Below are 20,330 nucleotides of genomic sequence, written 5' to 3' on the forward strand. Positions count from 1 at the left end.
TCATCAGTAATCCTGCCCTTTGCCACATAGTTTTTTATGCCCATAGCATGCCTTACTGGAAATTTTCACTTGCCTGATTTGTTCTTATTTCATTGTTTCAGGTTTTTTCCCTATTTGTGTATTCAAGGTTTTCTCATCATTAAACACAAACAAACAAAAACATGGGCATAGTGGTACACATATATAATCCTAGCACACCAGGGGGCTACATAGTGAGACCCTGCCTTAAAAAAAAGAAAAAGAAACCTCCCCCTTAATGCTTCCTCATCCCATTTTTGCATTATTGTCCTATTTCTCTCTCTCTCTTTCTCTCTCTCTCTCTCTCTCTCTCTCTCTCTCTCTCTCTCTCGGTCTCTGTCCCTTTACAAACCATATTGTCTGTACCCCTGTCTCCTTTTCCCCATCTCTTGCTCATTTCCCAGTACAGTAGAACCCGGCTCACCATCCTCCCTCCTCCCTCTGCTATTGATGCTCCTCTTTGCCAGGGTCTCTGGTCACTTCCTGATTGTCAAATCAGTGGGGCACTTTTCAGTCCTAGCCTTGCCACTCAGCTGCTCTCATTGATGTTGACCACTGCCTCATATCTGAAAACTTCTCTTGGCTTCTGGAACAGAATGTAGCCCTTACTCTCCTCCTCCTTCTGTACCTTCCTGATGACTTCAATCAAACTTAGCTGCTGTACTTCATCTACTTAAGCCATAAATGCCAAAGGCTTTACCTCAAATCCTTTTCTCATTTTCTGTACTCTTCCTAAAGCTATGTTCTCATTGTTTGATGCACATTCTGTGCTTGTGATTGGGCTCTTTACACAATGCTTACACTGGTAAGTGTACCATGGAGCCAGGTGCACATGGGAGTCAGAGAAATGGGATCCTGAGAGGATATGAGAGGCACTTGGGTTTCAATTTGATTCTTTTTAATCCTTGAAACTTGTTCGTTCATTTAGTCCTCATTTTTAGAGCTTATATCTTAATATCAGCTCCTAAGAGTTGCCCTCAAGGGGCTTACAGCCTTGTTAAAACCAACAAATCAACTAATGACATGAGGACAGTGCCAAAGAACTGTTCCAAAGGCCAGCACTCAAAGGGTGCTGTAGACTCAGACCAAGGAGTGAGGAGAGACAGCAGAGACAGGTTATCTGAGTCTTATAGATGAGTAGAAAGAAGCCAGTTGTGTTCCACACAGAGTATGTTCTTCTAGCCTGAGGGAATATGATAGAAGGTAAAGTGAGGGAACTAGGGGGGGTGCCAGGTCATACCAGATCCTGTGTTTAGTTAAGGCTACACAATTAAAACATTTTATTAAAAAACTGTAAGGAGAGGGACTAGAGTTGTAGCCCAGGGATAAGAGTGCTTCCCAAGGCCCTGGTTCAGTCCTTAGCACTACAAAACAAAACACTAGAAGGAGTCCTTTCTTTCTTTCTTTCTTTCTTTCTTTCTTTCTTTCTTTCTTTCTTTCTTTCTTTCTTTCTTTATTGCGGTACTAGGGTTTGAACTCAGGGCCTTCACTTTGAGCCACTCTATCAACCCTATTTTTGTGAAGAGTTTTTCGAGATAGAGTCTTGAGGAACTATTTGCCTGGGCTGCCTTCAAACCATGATCCTCCTGATGTCTGCCTCCTGAGTAACTAGGATTACAGGCGTGAGCCACCGGTGCCTGACTGTAAGGAGTCTTGATGTATGTTAAACTAGATAGTAACTTGATCTGATTTGCATTTTAGAAAGGACTTGCAATATCATGGCAGGTGGTTTGGGCTGGGGACTCTGGACTTGGGGGAGGGGACCACCTAGCATAATCAGGTGATAGATAAAGCTCAGAAATAAAGCAGAGGCAGAGTAGATGGAGAGGAGACAGTTTCTAGTGCTGTTACAGTAGAGGTAGCATTTTGAGGACAGAGAGACCATCTGGCTGTTAAAGAAAAGAAGCCAGTGTGGTAGCAAACCTATAATCCTGGCTACTTGATGGCTGCCACTAGAGGACCTGTGATCCCAGAAGTTCAAGGCCAGTCCAGGCAACATAGTAAGAAATCTTAAGAACAAAACAACAACAACATAAGATAAAGGAGAAGAGGAGTCCAGAAGGGCTCCCAGATATGTGGATTTAGTAATGAGTTTATATGTCACTTCTACTAAGTGATTCATCTTTGCACCACCCTTGTTAGACTGGACACCAAAACTTTCTTCTTCCCCTGGGGAGTATTCTGAGGGTCCCCCACATTTTCCCTTTTGCCATAACACTAAACTGAGCCATTGTACATTTGTTAGGTCAGAGTCATGACCAGGGCTTCTGCGTGAGCGTGGGGCCTCCAGGTTCTCCTGGCTAGTGAATAAGCTCCTCCACTAATGGTCCTAGCATTCACGTGGCATGGGCCGCTTCTAGATAACATGTCAGTCCACTTTCCATTACTATAACAGATGACTTGAGACAGTCAATTTGTAAAGAGGAAAACTTTGGTCCATAATTGTAGAAGTTTTAGTCCATGATGGGTTGACCTCATTGCTTTGGGCCTGTGGTGAGGCAGCATATCATGGCAAGAACGTGTGATGGAGCAAAACTGCTCATTTAGTGTCTGGGAAGACAAAGAAGGAAAAAAGTCTAGGATCCCACAGTGATCCTTCCAGGATCACTGGCTTGGGGGTTATTGACCCTCCCAATGATCTAAAGACCTTTCACTAGGCCCTGCCTCTTCAAGTTTCCACCACCTCCTAAATAGTGCCAATTTGAGGACTAAACCTTTAACACACAGGCCTTTGGGGTAGGGGAGGGGGGAAGGGGCAGCATTTAGATCCAAATAATAACAGATGTTCTGATATTTGCACTTAGCAGGGATCTGGACAGGTTGTCCAAGTGGTTCCCCATTATGAATCCAGCAACCACGAATAGAAAACGTAATGCCTACTTCAAAAGGTATTTCTGAAGAACAAAATCTGTCATTCAAGACTTGCTGCTCTTAGATATTAATCTTATTAAGCAATTGAACAATGTGAAGATTTGGAAAACAGGAAAAGAAAAAAAATTTAAATCACTGGTTATACAAAAGCTTTTATTGAATTATTAAGGAGTTAGTGATTATTATTATGCTATTGAATTCAAGTAAGAATCTACTTCAGTTTACTCAGCATCCACTGATCATCAAGCTTAAAAGCCTTATCTTATAGTTTACCTCTTAGTCTGTCACAGATTCTTTGGACCTCCTGGACACATCAATCACAGCTTCTGAGTCACTCTTGATACTCACTTCAGTGAGTCAACTGGGCAGTGAGTGCCCATTTCAGGCACTATGCATTAGTTGCTCTTGGCCAGACATTAAACCCACTGTGGACTCTCCTCCCTTCCTCTTAGCTGCTAGAATTCCTCAGGCAGAGCTACTTTCATAACCTTTCAGGCCCTGTGCTCCTCGTGCCTGGTCACCAGCACCCTTGGCCTGCAGGTGGTGTTTGTCCATCAGACAGGCAATCTCTAACTCCTCCATCCCAGTCTCTTCTGCTGGCCCCTCCTCTTGTGGACTCTTTCTTTGTAGATTTTCAAAGTTCTGTCTTCAAGCCCTCTTCTCAGCAGTTTTTGTTCTCACATCTGTGCTGCCAGCACTACCACCTCCCCACAGTTCTCTGGTGATGCCTCAGGCCTTCTTGCTCTACCTTCCTCCCCTACTTCTAGTCAGCCCTCTAGTCAGGTAGAATCTAATTCTGTACCATTTTTCATATTTATCTTCATCTTCTTATTCCCACCATCTTAATTCAGGCCCTCATCATCTCCTGTATGTATTTCCATGGAAACTTCTCTCATCCATCTTGCCCAGAGCATAAGCCGTTCTTAAACATAGATTAAATCCTCAAAAGCTCCCTGTTGTGTCTATAGCAGTAGTCCAAACACTTTAACAGAATACTGCAAGATTAATCTAGGCCTGGCCCTATTCTCCTTCACATTTTGCAGCCTAGTCACACAGGATATCTATTGTTGACTGACCACCTCTGTGAGGTCTCATATCCCAGGGCTTATTTCATTCCCCTGCATTGAATTATCTTCCGACCAAAAATCAGCCCTGCTGGGCGCCAATGGCTCAGGCCTGTAATCCTAGCTACTCAGGAGGCAGAGATCAGGAGGATCAGGGTTCGAAGCCAGCCCGGGCAAATAGTTCGTAAGACCTTATCTCAAAAAACCCTTCACAAAAATAATAGGACCAGTGGAGTGGCTCAAGGTGAAGGTCCTGAGTTCAAGCCCCAATACCTAAAAAAACAAAAAAATAAGCCCCGTAGCTAACCTTTATTGGACATTTGCCACACCCCAAACTCTGGTCTGTTTTTCAATATTACCTCCTTTAATCCTCACAGCAACCTAATGAAATGGAAACAATTAACCCAATGGACACTAATAGTTTTTTGCTTTCTGCTTATATATCCCTCTTCTACAAACATAAATTGCTCTGTACTTTTAGCTAATAAAGGGAGCCAGTGTCTCTTTTTATTTTGTCCCTCTTAGGTTGCTCTGTTCTCTACTGACCCTAATGATTCCTTGCCTCAATCTTCAAATACCCAAGATGTAAAAACTCCTTCCCCAGACTGCCTCCCTCTCTCTCTCTCTCTCTCTCTCTTTCATTTTGTTTGGGTTTGTTGTTGTTGCTACTGTCAGTTGAAATGGGGTCTTGCTAACTTTACCTGGGCTGGCCTCAAACATCAATCCTCTCAATCTCTGCATCCTCATTATTTGGGATTACAGGCAAGTATGACCATGCCTGTCCCTCACTCTCAAACTTTTCTTTTTTTTGCCAGTACTGGGGTTTGAACTGAAGGCCTCACACTTGCTAGGCAGATGCTGTATCGCTTGAACCATGTCCTAGCCCTCTTTGCCTTTGTTTTCAGGCATGGTCTTATATTGTTGCCTAGTATTTCATTTTTGCTTTCTATCACAGACCTGTACCACCACACCTGGCTTATTGATTAAGATGGGGTCACATTAACTTTTTGCCTGTACAGGCCTCCCAGTCTCTGCCTCCCAAACATCTGGGATTGTAGGTGTGAGCTACAACATCTGGCCTTTAAACTCTTTGAACGCACTGCTTGTTGCTGCTTTCTCACAACCACTGACCCATCTTATAATTCAGTCATTGTCTAACAATGCTTCAGAAGCTACTAATGGTTCCTCAAGGGAGAAAAATCCAGTGGCCTTTCCCTGGTACTCCTTTTACTTATCCTCTTGCCGGCATTGATCCTGTTTATTGCTCTACTTCCCCGTTCTTTCTCCCCCATTTCCATTTTTTAACACATTGTGAACCTATCCATCCTCCCTGTCCCTACTTAAGGGTTTTTAAGCTAGAGTTCTTGCATTCCTGAGGAAATCTCAGATAGTTTCTCTATGACAACAACTCTTTTATGAGGATTTTTTTTTTTGGTGGGGGGATAACTAATTTTGAACCTTGTACATGCTAGGCAAGTGCTTCGCCACCAAACTACATTCCCAACCTTTTTAAGTTTTTCTTTTGAGACAGAGTTTCTCTATGTGGCTCAAGCTAGCCTTAAACTTGAGAACCTCCTGCCTCAGTTTCCTGAGTAGCTGGGATTACAGGTACGAATACCATGCCTGGCTTTTGGGGAATATTTTAAATGTGCTATTTTAATTTTGATGATCCTCAACCATACAAATGAACTCTTTGTAATTGGGAATCACCAATTCCATGACTTATTTTGGCTCTTCATATTGTTTTGCCAAGCAGTCACTAAATTAAGTGACAACATTTGACTTTAAGAAGATCCAGTGTTTCTAACATTTTGAGTGGGAGGAGGGTGGAATTGAACCCAGGGGCTCACACGTGCTAAGCGAGTGCTCTACCACTGAGCTACAGCTCTAGCACTGCAGTCATCTTTGATGTCATTTTCCTTCCTTGTTCAGTTTGCTCCTAAATCTAGTAAAATCTCCTTTAGTGACAGCTGTTGGCTCTTTGTTTTTGTTTTTTTTTGAGGGGTGGGGGGCAGCACTAGGGTTTGGACTTAGGGACCTAACACTTGAGCCACTCCCTGCCCCAGCCCTTTTTTGTGTTAGGCATTTCGGAGATAGGTTCTCACAAACTATTTGCCCAGGCTGGCCTCAAACCATAATCCCCCTTATTTTTACCTCCTGAGTAGCTAGGATTATAGGAATGAGCCACCAGTGCCCAGTTCTTTGCTCTTTTCCATTCCCCTACCACTACATTTTGGCTGGACTTTAGAGTTGCCTAACAGTTCTTCACTTTCCCAATAGTAAATCACTCTCCTCCCCACTTTATCCCTCTTCCCACTTCCATTTTTCCTCAGATTATTTCCAAGTTAATTTCCTAACTCATACTTGATCTGGCCACTCCCCTGTTCAACCTCCCCAGATACCCTCATTGTATACCAGTCCTCTATAAAGTACCTAGCTAATCTGCCCTAGCTAATCTGAACTTCCTGTTCTCAAATCCCCCACACAACACCTTAGCCAAGGCTGGTCTCCTCCACTTGGAATTCTGGCCTCTTGTCCTAAGGCCTGTTCATCCTAATCCATATGTCTCCTCCATTAAACTGGGTTGGATTATTTGTTTGTTTATTTTGGTGCTGGAGATGAACCCAAGGTGTTACATGTGCTCTGCACATGCTACTACTGAGCTACACGTCCAGCACCATGAAACTGTTTCAGGTTTTTTAAAAAAAAAAACCAAAAAACAGTTTTGATCCATACCATAGGACCTCGTATTTTCTTTCTCTGTCCTTCCATAACAATTTGGTTGACTTTTTCTTACAGTTCTTTTTTGTCTTGGTTTGAAGGCTTTGCTGATCTTTCTGCCCATTGCATCCCTTATCCCATCTCAAACAGTGCCTAGCCACTTAGTAGAACCTAAATGTTAAGGTACATTTCCACTTAAAGCTTCTTCACTTTTTTCTTGCTCCCTTAGAGATTCTAGTGGATGCTTAGCAACCAGAATGCCTGGTGCCTATCATTGAGCCATTGGGGTATTCAGGGCCCCTGATCTCTGACTGTCTTGTCTTCTGTATTTGGCTTATGATGGTATTTCAGGTACTTATGAAAATCAGAAATGAACTCCTTCTCTGAGGTAACCCTAATTTTGGCTCTTTTAAAATAAAGAATAAGGCAGAATCTTCATACACCATAAGACTTAGAGTGCAGTCAAAAGGTTAAGCTACTGCCCCTTCTCTATTCAAAATAAAAAATAAGCTTTCTCCTTAGAGTTTTGTGTGTATGTGTGTGTGTGTGTGTGTGTTTGTTTTTTGTTTTTGTTTTTGTTTTTTGGTTTGTTTTCATATAGCTCCAAGAATTCTTGCAAAGCCAAAGTTACTGTTATCAGAGTCCTAAGCCCCCAAACTCTGGGGGCTTCCAATAAATTAGGTCCAGTCACTCACCCCAGAAATCAAACAGAAAAGTAATGGTAGAAAGGAATTTAGTTTTCAGTATAATCATACTAGGAAAATGGAGCTCGAGTCTTGGTCCATCTTTGGAGTACTGATTTGAGCTTCAGGTTTAAATAGAGGAAGAACTGGGGCAGGGGGTGAGAGGTATGCATAATTAAGCTGCCTTGGTCAATCTGTAGTCTGGTCAGTCATTATCACAGTCCTGTTTCTATAAGGACTCCTGAGAAGTCCTTGTCTTTGGAGGAGACAATCCAGTTGCCATAAGATGACTGCTCCTGCTGGAGGACAGCCTCAGTTTCCATCATGGGTAATTGCTCCCACTCAGGGGGTGATCTGGGTGTAGGGCTCCACTGTTTCTGGAATCCAAGGAGACTGTAGGTTTAGGATGATGACTGGAGATTTCAGGCTCCTCTCTCGGGGGTCCAGAACAGAACATTGTAAAAACTGACAGCAAAACGCCTTAGTTTCTCCTGCCTTTGTGCCTTTAGCCCTGAAGAGGAACAAGATAGGTTAGATAAATTTAGGGTTAATCAAAACCCTCCTGAGTGGTAGTGACATAACAGCAGGTTTTTTTTGTTGTTTTTTTGTGGTACTGGGGCTTGAAATCAGTGCCTACACCTTGAGCCACTCCACCAGCCCTTTTTTGTGATGGGTATTTTCAAGATAGAGTCTCACAAACTATTTTCCCGGGCTGGCTTCAAACCCCGATCCTCCTGATCTCTGTCCCCTGAGTAGCTAGGATTATAGGCATGAGCCACCAGCGCCTGGTTCACCACCACACTTTGTGGGTAGTAGGGAGAGGTGAAAAGAGGCTTTAATACAGGAGTCCGCTTCTTAAACCACCCCTTAGGGGTTTGGTTAGAGCAAGCAGAACTCTGTGACCTCTTTGAAGTGAGTTCAGTGAATAGATTCTTTTGTTTTTCAGTAGCCACATTAAACAGCAAATTGGAAGTTTTGAAGAAAGATTTCTCACAAGAACTTTGCAGGCTTGTTGCAATACAAAGTGCATCTTACACTCAGGATTTGCAAATCCCTGTTGCATCCTATGAGAAAGGAAAGATCCATTTTATGCTTTGATTTGGGGACTTGAAGCCTTAAGTGGAAAGGTTCTCCTGGGATATTTAGTCTATTTCTGAGCTCCTAAGTTGCTTGAGGATGAGGCCCTTATCAGAGCAGTTACTTCATGAAAGTAGATTGATTTTTATAAACCCTTTCTTTGGCCTCCTTCCTTTTCTCATGGTCGTTTCCTTTCTTCTGCTCCTTTTAGTCTGTGGTAATACAGACATATCCCCAGAAGTTGCTGGGTCCTGCCTTCTAGAGAATGTCATCTTCAACCCTCCCTCATCTTATATCCAATTCCTTTGCACTCCCCTGGTTCTAAAGGGCTCCAGTAGCCACACTCCCTGCTCCCTGCCTCCCTGATGGAGCCCATGGTGGGGAGAGGCCAACTGCTGGGCCTCAGGTAGCCTGCTGTGCTCTAGTGTTACACTGAGCCCTAGTGACCTTTGCCCATTTTGGATGACAAAGGAAGTAATCAAGTTTAGAAATATGCCAGAGGTGGGTGGAGGAGGGGCTGCTCATTCTTCCAACTCTAGCTGCACCAGCCACAAGACCAAATAAGGGCGTGTGAGCCGCCTCCATGTGTATTAAAGTTCAGAGTGCAGTGTGCAAATGTGGGACTTGGTTTGCAGAGAGATAAGCTATTACCTAACCTTAGTGGAGGTTCAGCTGCAGAGACCACATTGTCTGCCTCTACCCAGAGCTCCTTCTGCAGGGGAGGGCTGGGACCATGGGCACCAGGGAAAGACAGGAGAGGAGGGAAAGGAGCTTCCCTTGTCTGTGCCTGGTGACTGAAGGGACTAACTAGAGGTTTTCCCAGAGCATTTCCATGGCTCTTCTGACCCAGCTTTAGAAAGGGCCGGCCAGGATGAGTCATTAGTGTGTGTAGAAAAGGTCAGAGTTTGAAGATACTCCACCAGGAGGAAAACAAATGTTATTTTTATGAACTCTCACAGGCTGGGAGGCTGGCTTGTTTATTGAACTCTGAGGTCTAGGGCAGGGCTGGGAGTTTGGGGCATTTGCCAATCTTATTAACACTGTGTTTGCTAAACCCATCCCCACTCCCAGTGGCTTGATGGGCTTGTAAGTGTCCAACACTTCTTCCTCTGCTGAGTGTGATGGCTACCAAAATACTAACCTTTCTCCTGAGGGATCCTCAGTCAAACACAGAGAGTACTTTGTATGCTTCAGTACCTCTCCATGAGGTACTTTGTATGCTTCATGACTGCCCACCAGCCACTCTGCCATCCACACCTGGAATCCTTACCTCTTCCCATGCCACTCTCACCTTTCCCTAGCAAATCCCTTCTCATTCTGCAGGAGCCCAACCTTCACTCCCATTCAGCCCTAAGCTTCCTGAGGGAGAGACCATGACTTTCATGTTTGTCCCCAAAACTTAGCTCCATGTTTGGTACATGATGTGTGCTTAGTTTAGAACAGAAATGTTCTCGCAGAGCCCTGCCCTGTCTTAGGTCCCTGGCATCCTTACCTCTAGATGCCCAGCTTCCTGCCATGGCTGGCAGCCCACCTACCTCAGACAGGTAAGTGTGACAAACCCTGTCCTCTGCACCACTTGCTTTCTGCCCCAGGGTTTCTCTGCCATTCCCCAAAGTCTCAGGTGCCCAAGTGTGCTCAACCCTGAAGTTTGGAGAGTAAATACCACCTTGTGGAGAGAAATAATTTTCTTTCTCCTCCTGGACAGGCAGACCATTCTAAGATGCTTTTTGTACAAATTTTTAGAGTCCCATGGGCTCACACAGTTAGTGTCCACAATTGCGGCCAAGTTAATAAAGCCCCCTTCCTCCTCTGCTTTCCTCCTTTCTGCTCCCCGGGGTCCACATTCCATAGCAAACTGCTTTCTGAGAAGCTGAGGCTAGGGTATCTGGAGACCTGAATATATTCAGAGCCTTTTATTTAAAAGTTCTCTCACAGGGTTGGCAGAGTGGATCAATGGGTAGAGCATCTGCCTAGCATCATGAAGTCATGAGTTCAAACCCACATACTGCTAAAATAAATAAAGGTTAAAAAAACAGTTTTCTCACAGACTTACTTTGTTTTCAAAATTCAGTTTCTTTACATGCATTTCTATTCTTCTTTCCTGTGAGTTTTATTCTTTTTTTGAAGATAAAAGCAAAATCAAATTTTAGAGCTGGGAGGGTGTTCCTATTGTACATTATCCGTCCACATCTTGTGTATATCCATGCTTTCTTTGCTTTCATTCTCAACATGCTCCCAAAACTCTGTGTTATCTTTAACATTTTTCATAAGCCACAATCCAGGAAGTTAGAGAAATTGCTCCCTAGTGGTAAAGCAACAGAACTGCCGACCTCCTTCCGCTGTAACTGCATTAAATGTGATATCTCTGTCTGTGCTGACTTTGGCCTTTAGGCTTCTCTGTGTTCTCAGGATAATTTTCTAGAACTATAGGGTCAAAGAGTACACATAATCGCATATGGTCAAATTGACTTCTTATTGAAGCAATTTAAACTCCCCTTTTGCCCTTCTCCACATACATATCTTGCTTTAATCGTGCACTTCTTTCATTCTTTCTGAGAACAGAAAAGTACACTGTAGTTGGCAGTTTGCATTTGTTCCTTATAAACTGACTGTTTTCTTTAAAGAATCTTGATGGGCATTAGTGACCTACGCCTATAATCCTAGCTATTCAGGAGGTAGAGATCTGGAGGATCACAGTTCACAGTTAGCCCAGGCAAATAGTTAGTGAGACCCTATCTCGAAAAACCCATCACTAAAAAGGGCTGATGGAGTGACTCAAGGTGAAGGCCCTGAGTTCAAATCCCAGTACCACAAAAAAAGGGGGGTGGCTGGCAGAGTGGCTCTAGTTTAGTAAGCATACTCCAGTGCCACTAAAAAAAAGTGTTTCTTCCTTTTCCTTGTGTTGCTAGAGATAGATCCCAGGGCCTTGTGCTTGCTAGACAAGCCCTCTACCGCTGAGCTACATCCACATCCACAGCCCCAATAATCGCTTGCTATGTTGCCCAAGCTGGCCTCAAACTCACAGTCTTCCTGGCTCAGCCTCCTGAGTTCTGGGAACCACCACACCCAGTCCCAACAATCTTGAATAGTTTCTTTTTTTTTAATATTTTTAAGTAAGCCTCAGACTTTCTTGAGAATTTCTTTGGAAGTTCTACCTTTTATTCATTCACCTCTGCTGGCTGTCATCAGAAACACCACATAATTGATTTAAGCTGTAAAGTCTGAATTGGAAGGCCTGGGTGCAAGGTGTGGCCTTGCTGAGCCATTCAGAGCTGGTGGTTCATCATTTCTGAACTGAGTGGAATTCTCCTGAGGAAGAGGGCACATACCGTAGGAGGGAAGACTCAGCCACTGTCTATACAGCCCCTAGTTATCTTTGTCCTTTTCCTGCAGTATCTGACACCTCCTTGTCCCACTCAGTCTTCAGATTTGTCATCTCAGTTGTCCTTGGACAAACCTGGCCAGAAACATGGCTCCACTTTTCCATCTCCATCTGTTTCAGACAGTTACTCCACTGTACATCTTGGCAAACTTACCCAGGCACATCAGCATCTGAGAATTTCTATGTTCTTTCATTAAAATTGCTATAAAAGCCATGGAGGACCTTGCTAATGATTAAAGAAAGTTTCTAAGAACTCTAAGCTTAATAACTTTATTGCCCTTCCTTTAGGCCTGCAGAGGTCTGGATTTGGAAAGTAGCAAGCTACAAGGGAATTGCTTTAAAATACCTGCCTGTTGCAGGTGCAAGTCCATCATCTGGTTCTCACCTGTGTCAGATAGAGAGGGCATTGGTGGCTGCTGTTGATGTGTGTAACTTGACCGACTCCTTGGGGCTTGACCTCTACTTTCATGTAGCTTTGAATAACATCCAAGTGATTTCCAAGGAAGATGATTGGTTAACAAGGTAAAATTGTAGTCTTTACAATATGTGTATACTGTTCTATTCCTATGTTGCCTCCTAGTGCCTGTGTAACTCCACATATAAGTGAGTACTTGTCTTCTGACCAGGTCTTCCCGTTCATAATAGGAAGGAATCGAATTGGACTTGTTGGGAGCTTATATAAGAAAGTAAGCATAAAAGCACTTGAATTTTTAGAAGGAGCAGGCTTGATATGAGTTGTCCTTATTAGCTTTTCCTTTCCTCCTATGAAATACATCTCTCTCTCTCTCTCTCTCTCTTTCCTCTCTCTCTATCTCTCTCCCACATTCTGCCTCCTTCACTCTCCCTCCCCTTTTTAAAAACACCCCCTTGATGCTGTACTCCTTATGAGTTAGCACAGTTTCCATTCTACCCTTTATAATACAGTTTTTAGAAAAGAGTTACTCTACACACATTCTCGCTCTTTTTTTTTTTTGGTGCTACTGGGGTTTGAACTCAGGGCCTCATGCTTGCTAGGCAGGAGCTCTACCACTTGAGCCACTCCACCAGCCCTGTTTTTTTTTTGTTGGGTATTTTCAGGATAGGGTCGCATGAGCTATTTGCCTGGCTGGCTTTGAACCATGGTCTTCCTAATCTCTGCCTCTTGAATAGCTAGGATTATAGGTGTGAGCCACCAGAGCCTGGCTACACACATTCTCTTGACTTCACCTTTGATTTAGAAATTACATTTCTCTGATCTTATCACAAGGAAGTACTGAGAGATGCATACACAGTTATGTGCATGGATTCTTATTATAGTCTTATTACAATAATAAAAATTGGAAACAACCTAAATAATCGATCATATGGAGCCTTTTCAAACTTACATCATCTATAATTTAAGAATTGGTTCTGCTGTAAATACCAGAAACCTGTAGCTGTGGTAGAAGCTGGTGTGGTGTCTAGAACTGCATGATGGCTCACTTGCTGGGGCCCTCAAGGGCCTAAGTTCCACCTCTTTTGTCACTGAGTTGCATCTGTTTTCATACCTAAGATTACCTCATGGACCAAAATGGCTACTCCAATTCTAAGCAGCATGTACAAATTCTAGCCAGCAAGAAGAGAGGCTAGCAAAGAAAAATGGACAAAGGTTATTCACCAACTGTCTCTTAAGGAAGAGTGCAAAGGCTGAGCAGAATTACCAAAGCAGAATTGTTACTCTATTAGAGAAGACAGAAAGTAGCCAAAGATTATTATTTGGATTCACGCATTGAGCCAGTTAAGGATGAACTATAGGGAAAGGACAACTCAAGTAGCTGGTCTGAAAGAACTCGCTTTTTCTGCATTTATCTGCTGGAAAAATCTCAATTTTATATTTTCTCAAATATAAAATTTTATATTGTCTTACGTTGAAGGGCAAGAGTCCTGTTGGGATGCCTTGCGCTCCCTACCTAACTCATGTACTTTTTACCCATAATCTGTTTTATAAAGTTGTCTTCCCCAACCCTTGCTCTTAACTACTTTGGCTTTGGCTCAGCCAGGTAGAGGCTACTTCTACTTCTATCAACCCACTAGTACTTATTTAAAAAAAAAAAAGAAAGAAAGAAAGCAGTAACATGCCTTACATATGGTAGAAACACAGTTAATTATTGTTTATTTAAATAAATTATCTTTTGACTTGAATTGCGCCAAGTATATGAGAAATATTTCTGATATTTCTCAAAGTTGACTGTAGGTAAAGACACACAAAACAACAGAAAAGAACAGAATACTATATCTAATTAAGTGCTGAGTGGAGTGGTCTAGGCCACAGTTGGCTGTAGTTCAGTGAAGAGTCTTAAGTGCAATGAAGGCATGTAGTAAAGAAGTTGGCCTTCTAAGAGAGTTCTGACCTTTGCCCATGGCTTCTAGATGATTTGTGTCATATCTGGTAGCATTGTCTTTGTTGGAGACTTCAGGCCATGTATTATCAGTCCTCATGGAGACTGAGCTCAGCCATGGGTAATCAATGATGCCTACAGAGTGCACCCCAATAAAAACTCTGAACATCCCGCCTATAATCCTACTTGGGAAAACTGTTTGGCAAGTGGAGATCAGGAGGATTGCAGTTCAAGGCCAGCCCAGGCAAAAACTTTTCAAGACCCCATCTCAATCAATAAAAAGCTGCTTGTAACAGGCATACACCTGTCATCCCAACTGTGTGTATAGTATAAGTAGAAGGATCATGGTACAGAACCTATTCAAAAAATAACTAAATCAGAAAGGGCTGGGGGTTTGGCTCAGTAACAGAGCACTTGCCTAGCAACCACAAGACTCTTGAGTTTAAACCCCAGTATCACCAAAAAACAAAGTCTCTGAACACCACAACTCTATAACCAATACTTTAAAGTGACTTGGAAACTGATTGCAGGGTCGGGGATGTAGCTTAAGACCTGAATCTGTAAAACTCCTGAAAGGAAACAAGAGGAAAGATCCTTGATGCTGATCTTGGCAATGATTTTGTGAATGACCCCAAAAAAGCAGACAACCAAAGCAAAAATAAACAAGTGGGATTACTAAAAAGCTCTGTACAGCAAAGACACCATCAACACGTACAAAGGTAAGCTACACAATGGGAAAAAATATTGTAAACCTTTTATCTAGTAGGTGATATCCAAACAGATAAAAAAAATATATATAATAGCAAAACACAAATCACCTGATTAAAAACTAAGCGAAGGGAAATGCACATCAAAACCACGCTGTGCCATCACCTCTCATCTGTTCAGATGGCCGTTATCTAGGACTGGCTGAGTGGATCAAGTGGTAGAGTGCCCAACAAGCACAAGGCCCTGAGTTCAAACACCAGTGCCGCCAAAAAAAAAAAAGGCAGCTGTAGTCAAAAAGTCAAATAATAACAAGTGTTGATAAAGACGTAGAGAAAAAGGAACCCTTGTACAGTGTTGGTAGGGCTGTAAATTGGTACAAGCATTATAGAAAAATTCCTCAAAAAACTAAAAAATAGAACTACTATGTGATCCAGCAATCCCACTTCAGTGTATATGTTCAAAGGAAATAACATCTTGAAGAGATAGCTGTACTCCATGTTTATTGCAGTACTATTCACAGCCTCAGCCAGGGATAGAGGCGTGGCGCAAGTGGCAAAGTGCTTGCCTTACAAGTGTAAGGCTCTAAATTCAAACCCCGGTACTGCCAAAAAAAACCCTAAGTGTCCATCAGTGGATGAATGAATAAAGGAAGTGTGTGTGTGTGTGTGTGTGTGTGTGTGTGTGTGTGTGTGTGTGTATGTGTGTGTAAGGGGGTGAAATGGAATATTATTTGTGCCTAAAAAATAAGGAACTTCTGCCACTGGGACAACATGACTGAATACTAAGTGAAATAAGCCAGAAAGACAAATACTGCATGACTTCACCTATATGTGGAATCTAAAGTCCAACTCAAACAGAGTAGAAAGGAAGTTGCCAAGGGCTATGGGGTGGGGGAAATAAGGGTTTGGTCAAAAGGTGCACACTTTCATTTATAAGATGAATAGGTGTTAATATACAGTATGATAACTATAGGAAATAATGTTCTGTCTTAAGTGTTCTTAACCACCAAAAAAAACCTGTATCAGGTGATGAGGTGATAAACATGTTAATTAGACTGATTATGGTAATCACTTCACAATCTATATATCGAAACAGTTTATACCTTAAATATATATATATGCATATATATATATAATTTTTATTTGTCATTTATACCTCAAAGTAGGCTCTTGTACTGGTCCTTCTTTCTCCCTAGCCCTCAATAAAACAAGGGGGCAAGGGAAAGAAAAAGAAATTGCTTATGACATCTTAAGATTTCAGCCAGCTGTGGTAGTGCACACTTATAGTCCCAGCTACTTGGAAGACTGAGGCAGGAGGATCACTTGAGCCTAGGAGTTCAGGACAGTCTGGGCAATATATAGTGAGACCCTGTCTCTAAAAATAAATAAATAAAATTAGTCAGAGAGGGGGAATCTAAGTGTACCGGGCACTGATGACTCACATCTATAATCCTAGCTACTCAGGAGGCAGAGATCAGGAGGATCATGGTTCGAAGCCAGCCTGGGCAAATAGTTCCATGAGACACTATCTCGAAAAACCCTTCACAAAAATAGGGCTGGTGGGGTGGCTCAAATGGTAGAGCACCTGCCTAGCAAGTATGAGGCCCTGAGTTCAAACCCTAGTGCCGCCAAAAGAAGGAAAAAGAAATTCAAGCAACTAGAAACACACATAAATAGGAATTCTAGTGGTTTCCTGCTTTACTTCAGTGGCTTATCTGATAGAGCCAAGAACTCTGCAAGAGACTTACAGCAACAAAGAAAGGATGAATTCTTTCTTTGCTTTTTTTTATGGGGCTCAATTAAGTTAGTGCAGCAATGATGGGCACTGTTTTGAAATCTGCATATCTCCTTACAGTTTTTAAATGCTTTCTCACATGTTTTATCCAAACTGCTCACTCAAAGAGAAATGAAGCGATGGAAAGGGAGATAGGCTGGGGGTGTGGGGGGAGGTGTTGAATGCCTGACAAAAGGAGTTTGGAGTTGATCACAAAAGCAGTGCCACCATATCAGATGCGTCATATCCCAGAGCTGATATTGGCAGTCCAGAATCCCCCACCATCAGTGAGCAGAACCACAGAAGAAGGTGCGGGGCAAGGCTGGTGCTGTGAGCATGGCTTCAAGTGAGTTTCCCTGGAATAGCAAGCAGATCCAAGTCTTCTGAAGAGAGTGGGGCAGGCATGAGCTTTTCGTTCTTCAGGATTCATTTCTTACAAGTGAGAATGAGTAGAGTAGGCTTAGCCAGCTGCTCTCCTACCCTTTCTCTTAGGCTGTTTCTTCATCTCGTGTGCTAAAGTTCCAAGATAATATTACTCGTGTATTCAGTTTCCAAAATGATGCCTTGGTAATGTTTCCTGTCTCTCCTAGCCAGGAACATGTGTAGTTGTATTTCTTTCTCCTTTGCTGTCTGAGCTTCATGGGTCATGTTTGATATTTCACATGCTGCTCTGTTTCCAGAGAACAAGGCTGGACTACATTCTCCGTAGTCCTGCTCCATCTGCAGGAGCTGTCTGCCCCACTCACTGCAGGAGCATCCTGAGAGCCACATGGAGTAGTTGGCAGACCAGGGCTTTGAAAAGTACAAAGCTGCCCTCTACAGAAAGCACCTTGAGTGTTTGGAAGCCAATGAGGCAAAGGAAAAAATGACATTACTTAGTGCTGAGGTTCATGTAGTTTTCCTGCTGAAAAACCTCAATGACTCTCCTTTACTCAAAGTCCTAATGTCAATTAGTGTCCCTTGTCCATAGAAAGGTTATATAGCAATCTGCCCAGTAGGGAGCAGAGAGAGCCATGTCCACTCAGTAGCATTATGGGTATTGCTGCAGGATCAGAGCCAAAGAGATAGGAATCTGTTTATAAGACTACGAATAATGAGAAATGGGCCAAACTGTGGTCTTGGTCTTATATCAGAGCCATACATTAAAAAAGGGACAGTAAGGATTTCAGCAGGTGGGAGGAGAGAGGTGAGGCCAGGTGGAAACACAGATAAGTTGCAGAGTATTCTGGCAAAGAGCTGGTCCCAGGATGTGGTAGGTCCCATTCCTGGTTCTGAGATCTTGCATTACAGTTAGGAAACTTGGGTTCAAATTCACCTGTAAGCACCTTGCAAGCAAACTACTTACCTTCATCCTTCCAAAGAATGTCTGTGAGGTTTAACAAAATAATAGCCCTTTGTACTTTTGATCAAAGAACTATTAATATTTTTCTTTTTTTCTTGCAGTAACGGGGAGATAACTCAGGGCTTTATGAAAGCACTCTACCACTTGAGCTGCACCCCAGTTCTTTTGTTTTTAGTTTTATTTTTTCAGATAGGGTCTCATACTGACCTCGGACCACAATTCTCCTATCTCTACCTCCAAGTAGCTGGGATTACAGGCATGCACCACCATGTCCGGGCAACTATTATTCTTATAAAATGCATTCCTCCCTGCCTTGTGTTCAAGTTCATTACTAACACATTTGTCTTCTTAACATGCAGCCAGAGCCTGTCTTGCTGATACAGTTTCTTCTCCTCAGCAATAAACACAAAGCTCTGAAAGTGTTGTATGGAGTTATGCATTGATTTCTAGTTGTTTCATGTTTACAAATCTTTTTTTTTTTTCTGTCAGTACTGGGGTTTGAACTCACAGCCTCGTGCTTACTAGGCAAGTGCCATTCTGCCAGCCTTTTTGTGATGGGTTTTTTGAGATCTTTCAAACTATTTGCCCAGATTGGACTTCTAACTAATCCTCCTGATCTCTGCCTCCTGAGTAGCTAGAGTTACAGGCATGAGCTGCCCAGCTTATAAATCTTATCTCAAACTGATATTTGAGTACCTTAAGGATAGGGAACCCACCCCCCAAACTCCAACATAATAGCTCTCACAATAGCACAGTCACTGGACCTTCGGGAGAAGGTCGTGTCTGATTAGAAGTGTTCACGTCATGCTTCTCACTTTACAGGGATTTCCCAGATAACCCAGGAGTGCAGTGGGACACAGAGCTTGTGGCCAGCGTTCTCCTCCAGCACATAGAAGTCAATGATATCAACCTGGTAAGGGATCACCTCCCCGAATGGGAAGTCCAGGGTGTCTGTCCTGTCACATCTGTTGGTTTCTGTAACTTGTCCTGGGGCAGCCTTTTCCTTCCAGTCTTGCTCTAGGGCCACTAAGAGGCCAAACCTCCATTGCTTCTACAGAACCTACCTAGGAAGAAATATACCTTTCAGATGTATCCAGCCATGCCCCAATCTTTTTTTCTAAAAGAAATACAATGTATTTCTTTTGATCTGTGAGACCCAGTAACTAAATTATCACCACTCAGGTGGAGGCAGAAGTTTCTTCCAAGCTGTGACCTCCCTCCCCACCTGTCTTATATCCTGAAAATTCAGGTCCCCTGCCCCATGACTCTCAATTGGTACAGAATTTCACCTTGTACCAAGGAACTTCACATTTAGAGTACTGTTTTTACTTTAGAGGTACATGCTATGCTATCATTCTAATTTAACATTGAGGAAGTGGAGGTTTCTTTACCCTTTTTTGGTGTCCAGTTTGGTGTTCAAACTGGAGTTTGAACTTAGGGCCTCATGTGAAGTGGAGGTTTCTAGATATTTTCTTTTTCTTTTATTTTGCAGTACTGGGCTTGAACTCAGGGCCTTCACCTTGAGCCACTCTGCCAGCCCTTTTCGTGATGAGTATTTTCAAGATAAGGTCTAGTGAACTATTTGTCTGGGCTGGCTTCGAACCACAATCCTCCTGATCTCTGCCCTCCTGAGTAGCTAGGATTACAGGTGTGAGCCACTGGCACCCGGCTCTTTTTTTTTTTTTTTTTTAATCTTGGGGATCACACCACAATCTTGTATATGCTAAGGACATGGCATACTACTGAGTGAGCTGCACCCCAACTCTGAAACTAAGATTTCAACCTCAATTTCTCACTCCTAAAAAAGATGAGGATAAATTTATACCCACTTTAGGAAGAAAGTTTCAGTCATAGTTAGAGCAGTAGTGGAGATTCCCATTTACTTGAAAAGGTAGACAAGTCTAGCAACACCTATCTCAGCTCTACTAGGATTGGCAGGTCTGTATTTAGCCCATGGTCAATTTTAAAGCAACCAAGAAGGCTTACTGTCTCAATTTCAAAAATAAACAAAATAAAAATAAAAATCATTCACAGATTAATACCTAAAATTGTGCCATTGAAAGCCTTTCTCATTTCATTTAAGTTTTAGTTAATCCTCATTAAAAGGTGGATCCTGCCAGGCACTGATGTCTACTGCCTGTAATCCTAGCTTACTCAGGAGGCAGAGATCAGGATGATCAAGGTTCAAAATCAGCCTGGGCAAATAGTTTGAGAGACCCTATCTCAAAAATACCCAAAGCAAAACAGGGCTGGTGGAGTGACTCAAGGTATAGGCCCTGAGTTCAAACCCCAGTAGTAAAAATAAATAAATAAGTAAATAAAATATATTGGCAG

At 42.7% G+C, this 20,330-nt stretch overlaps 2 protein-coding genes across 21 annotated transcripts in view; one reads left to right on the forward strand and one right to left on the reverse strand.

The window, feature by feature from the left end:
• Nucleotides 1–20,330, forward strand: part of Pigl (phosphatidylinositol glycan anchor biosynthesis class L) — a 95,460-nt gene that overhangs the window by 38,004 nt on the left and 37,126 nt on the right. For 17 of the 20 annotated variants that reach the window (XR_012438737.1, XR_012438736.1, XR_012438735.1 and 14 more), the window contains one exon: nucleotides 18,819–18,909. The exons of the other annotated variants lie outside the window; for them this stretch is intronic. Coding sequence is in view for 14 of the 17 variants with exons in the window: in XM_074046773.1 (XP_073902874.1) it covers nucleotides 18,819–18,909 (91 nt within the window). In the remaining 3 variants the exon portion in view is untranslated. The remainder of the gene's footprint in view (nucleotides 1–18,818; nucleotides 18,910–20,330) is intronic. 20 annotated transcript variants of the gene reach the window in all.
• Cenpv (centromere protein V) overlaps nucleotides 3,030–20,330 on the reverse strand; it is a 61,929-nt gene continuing 44,628 nt past the window's right edge. Inside the window, exon 4 of the mRNA XM_074046769.1 lies at nucleotides 3,030–7,868. Coding sequence (XP_073902870.1) covers nucleotides 7,780–7,868 — 89 coding nt within the window. The 3' untranslated portion in view covers nucleotides 3,030–7,779. The remainder of the gene's footprint in view (nucleotides 7,869–20,330) is intronic.

The sequence above is a fragment of the Castor canadensis genome, chromosome 11, assembly GCF_047511655.1.
Source record: "Castor canadensis chromosome 11, mCasCan1.hap1v2, whole genome shotgun sequence".
NCBI classification, from domain to species: domain Eukaryota; kingdom Metazoa; phylum Chordata; class Mammalia; order Rodentia; family Castoridae; genus Castor; species Castor canadensis.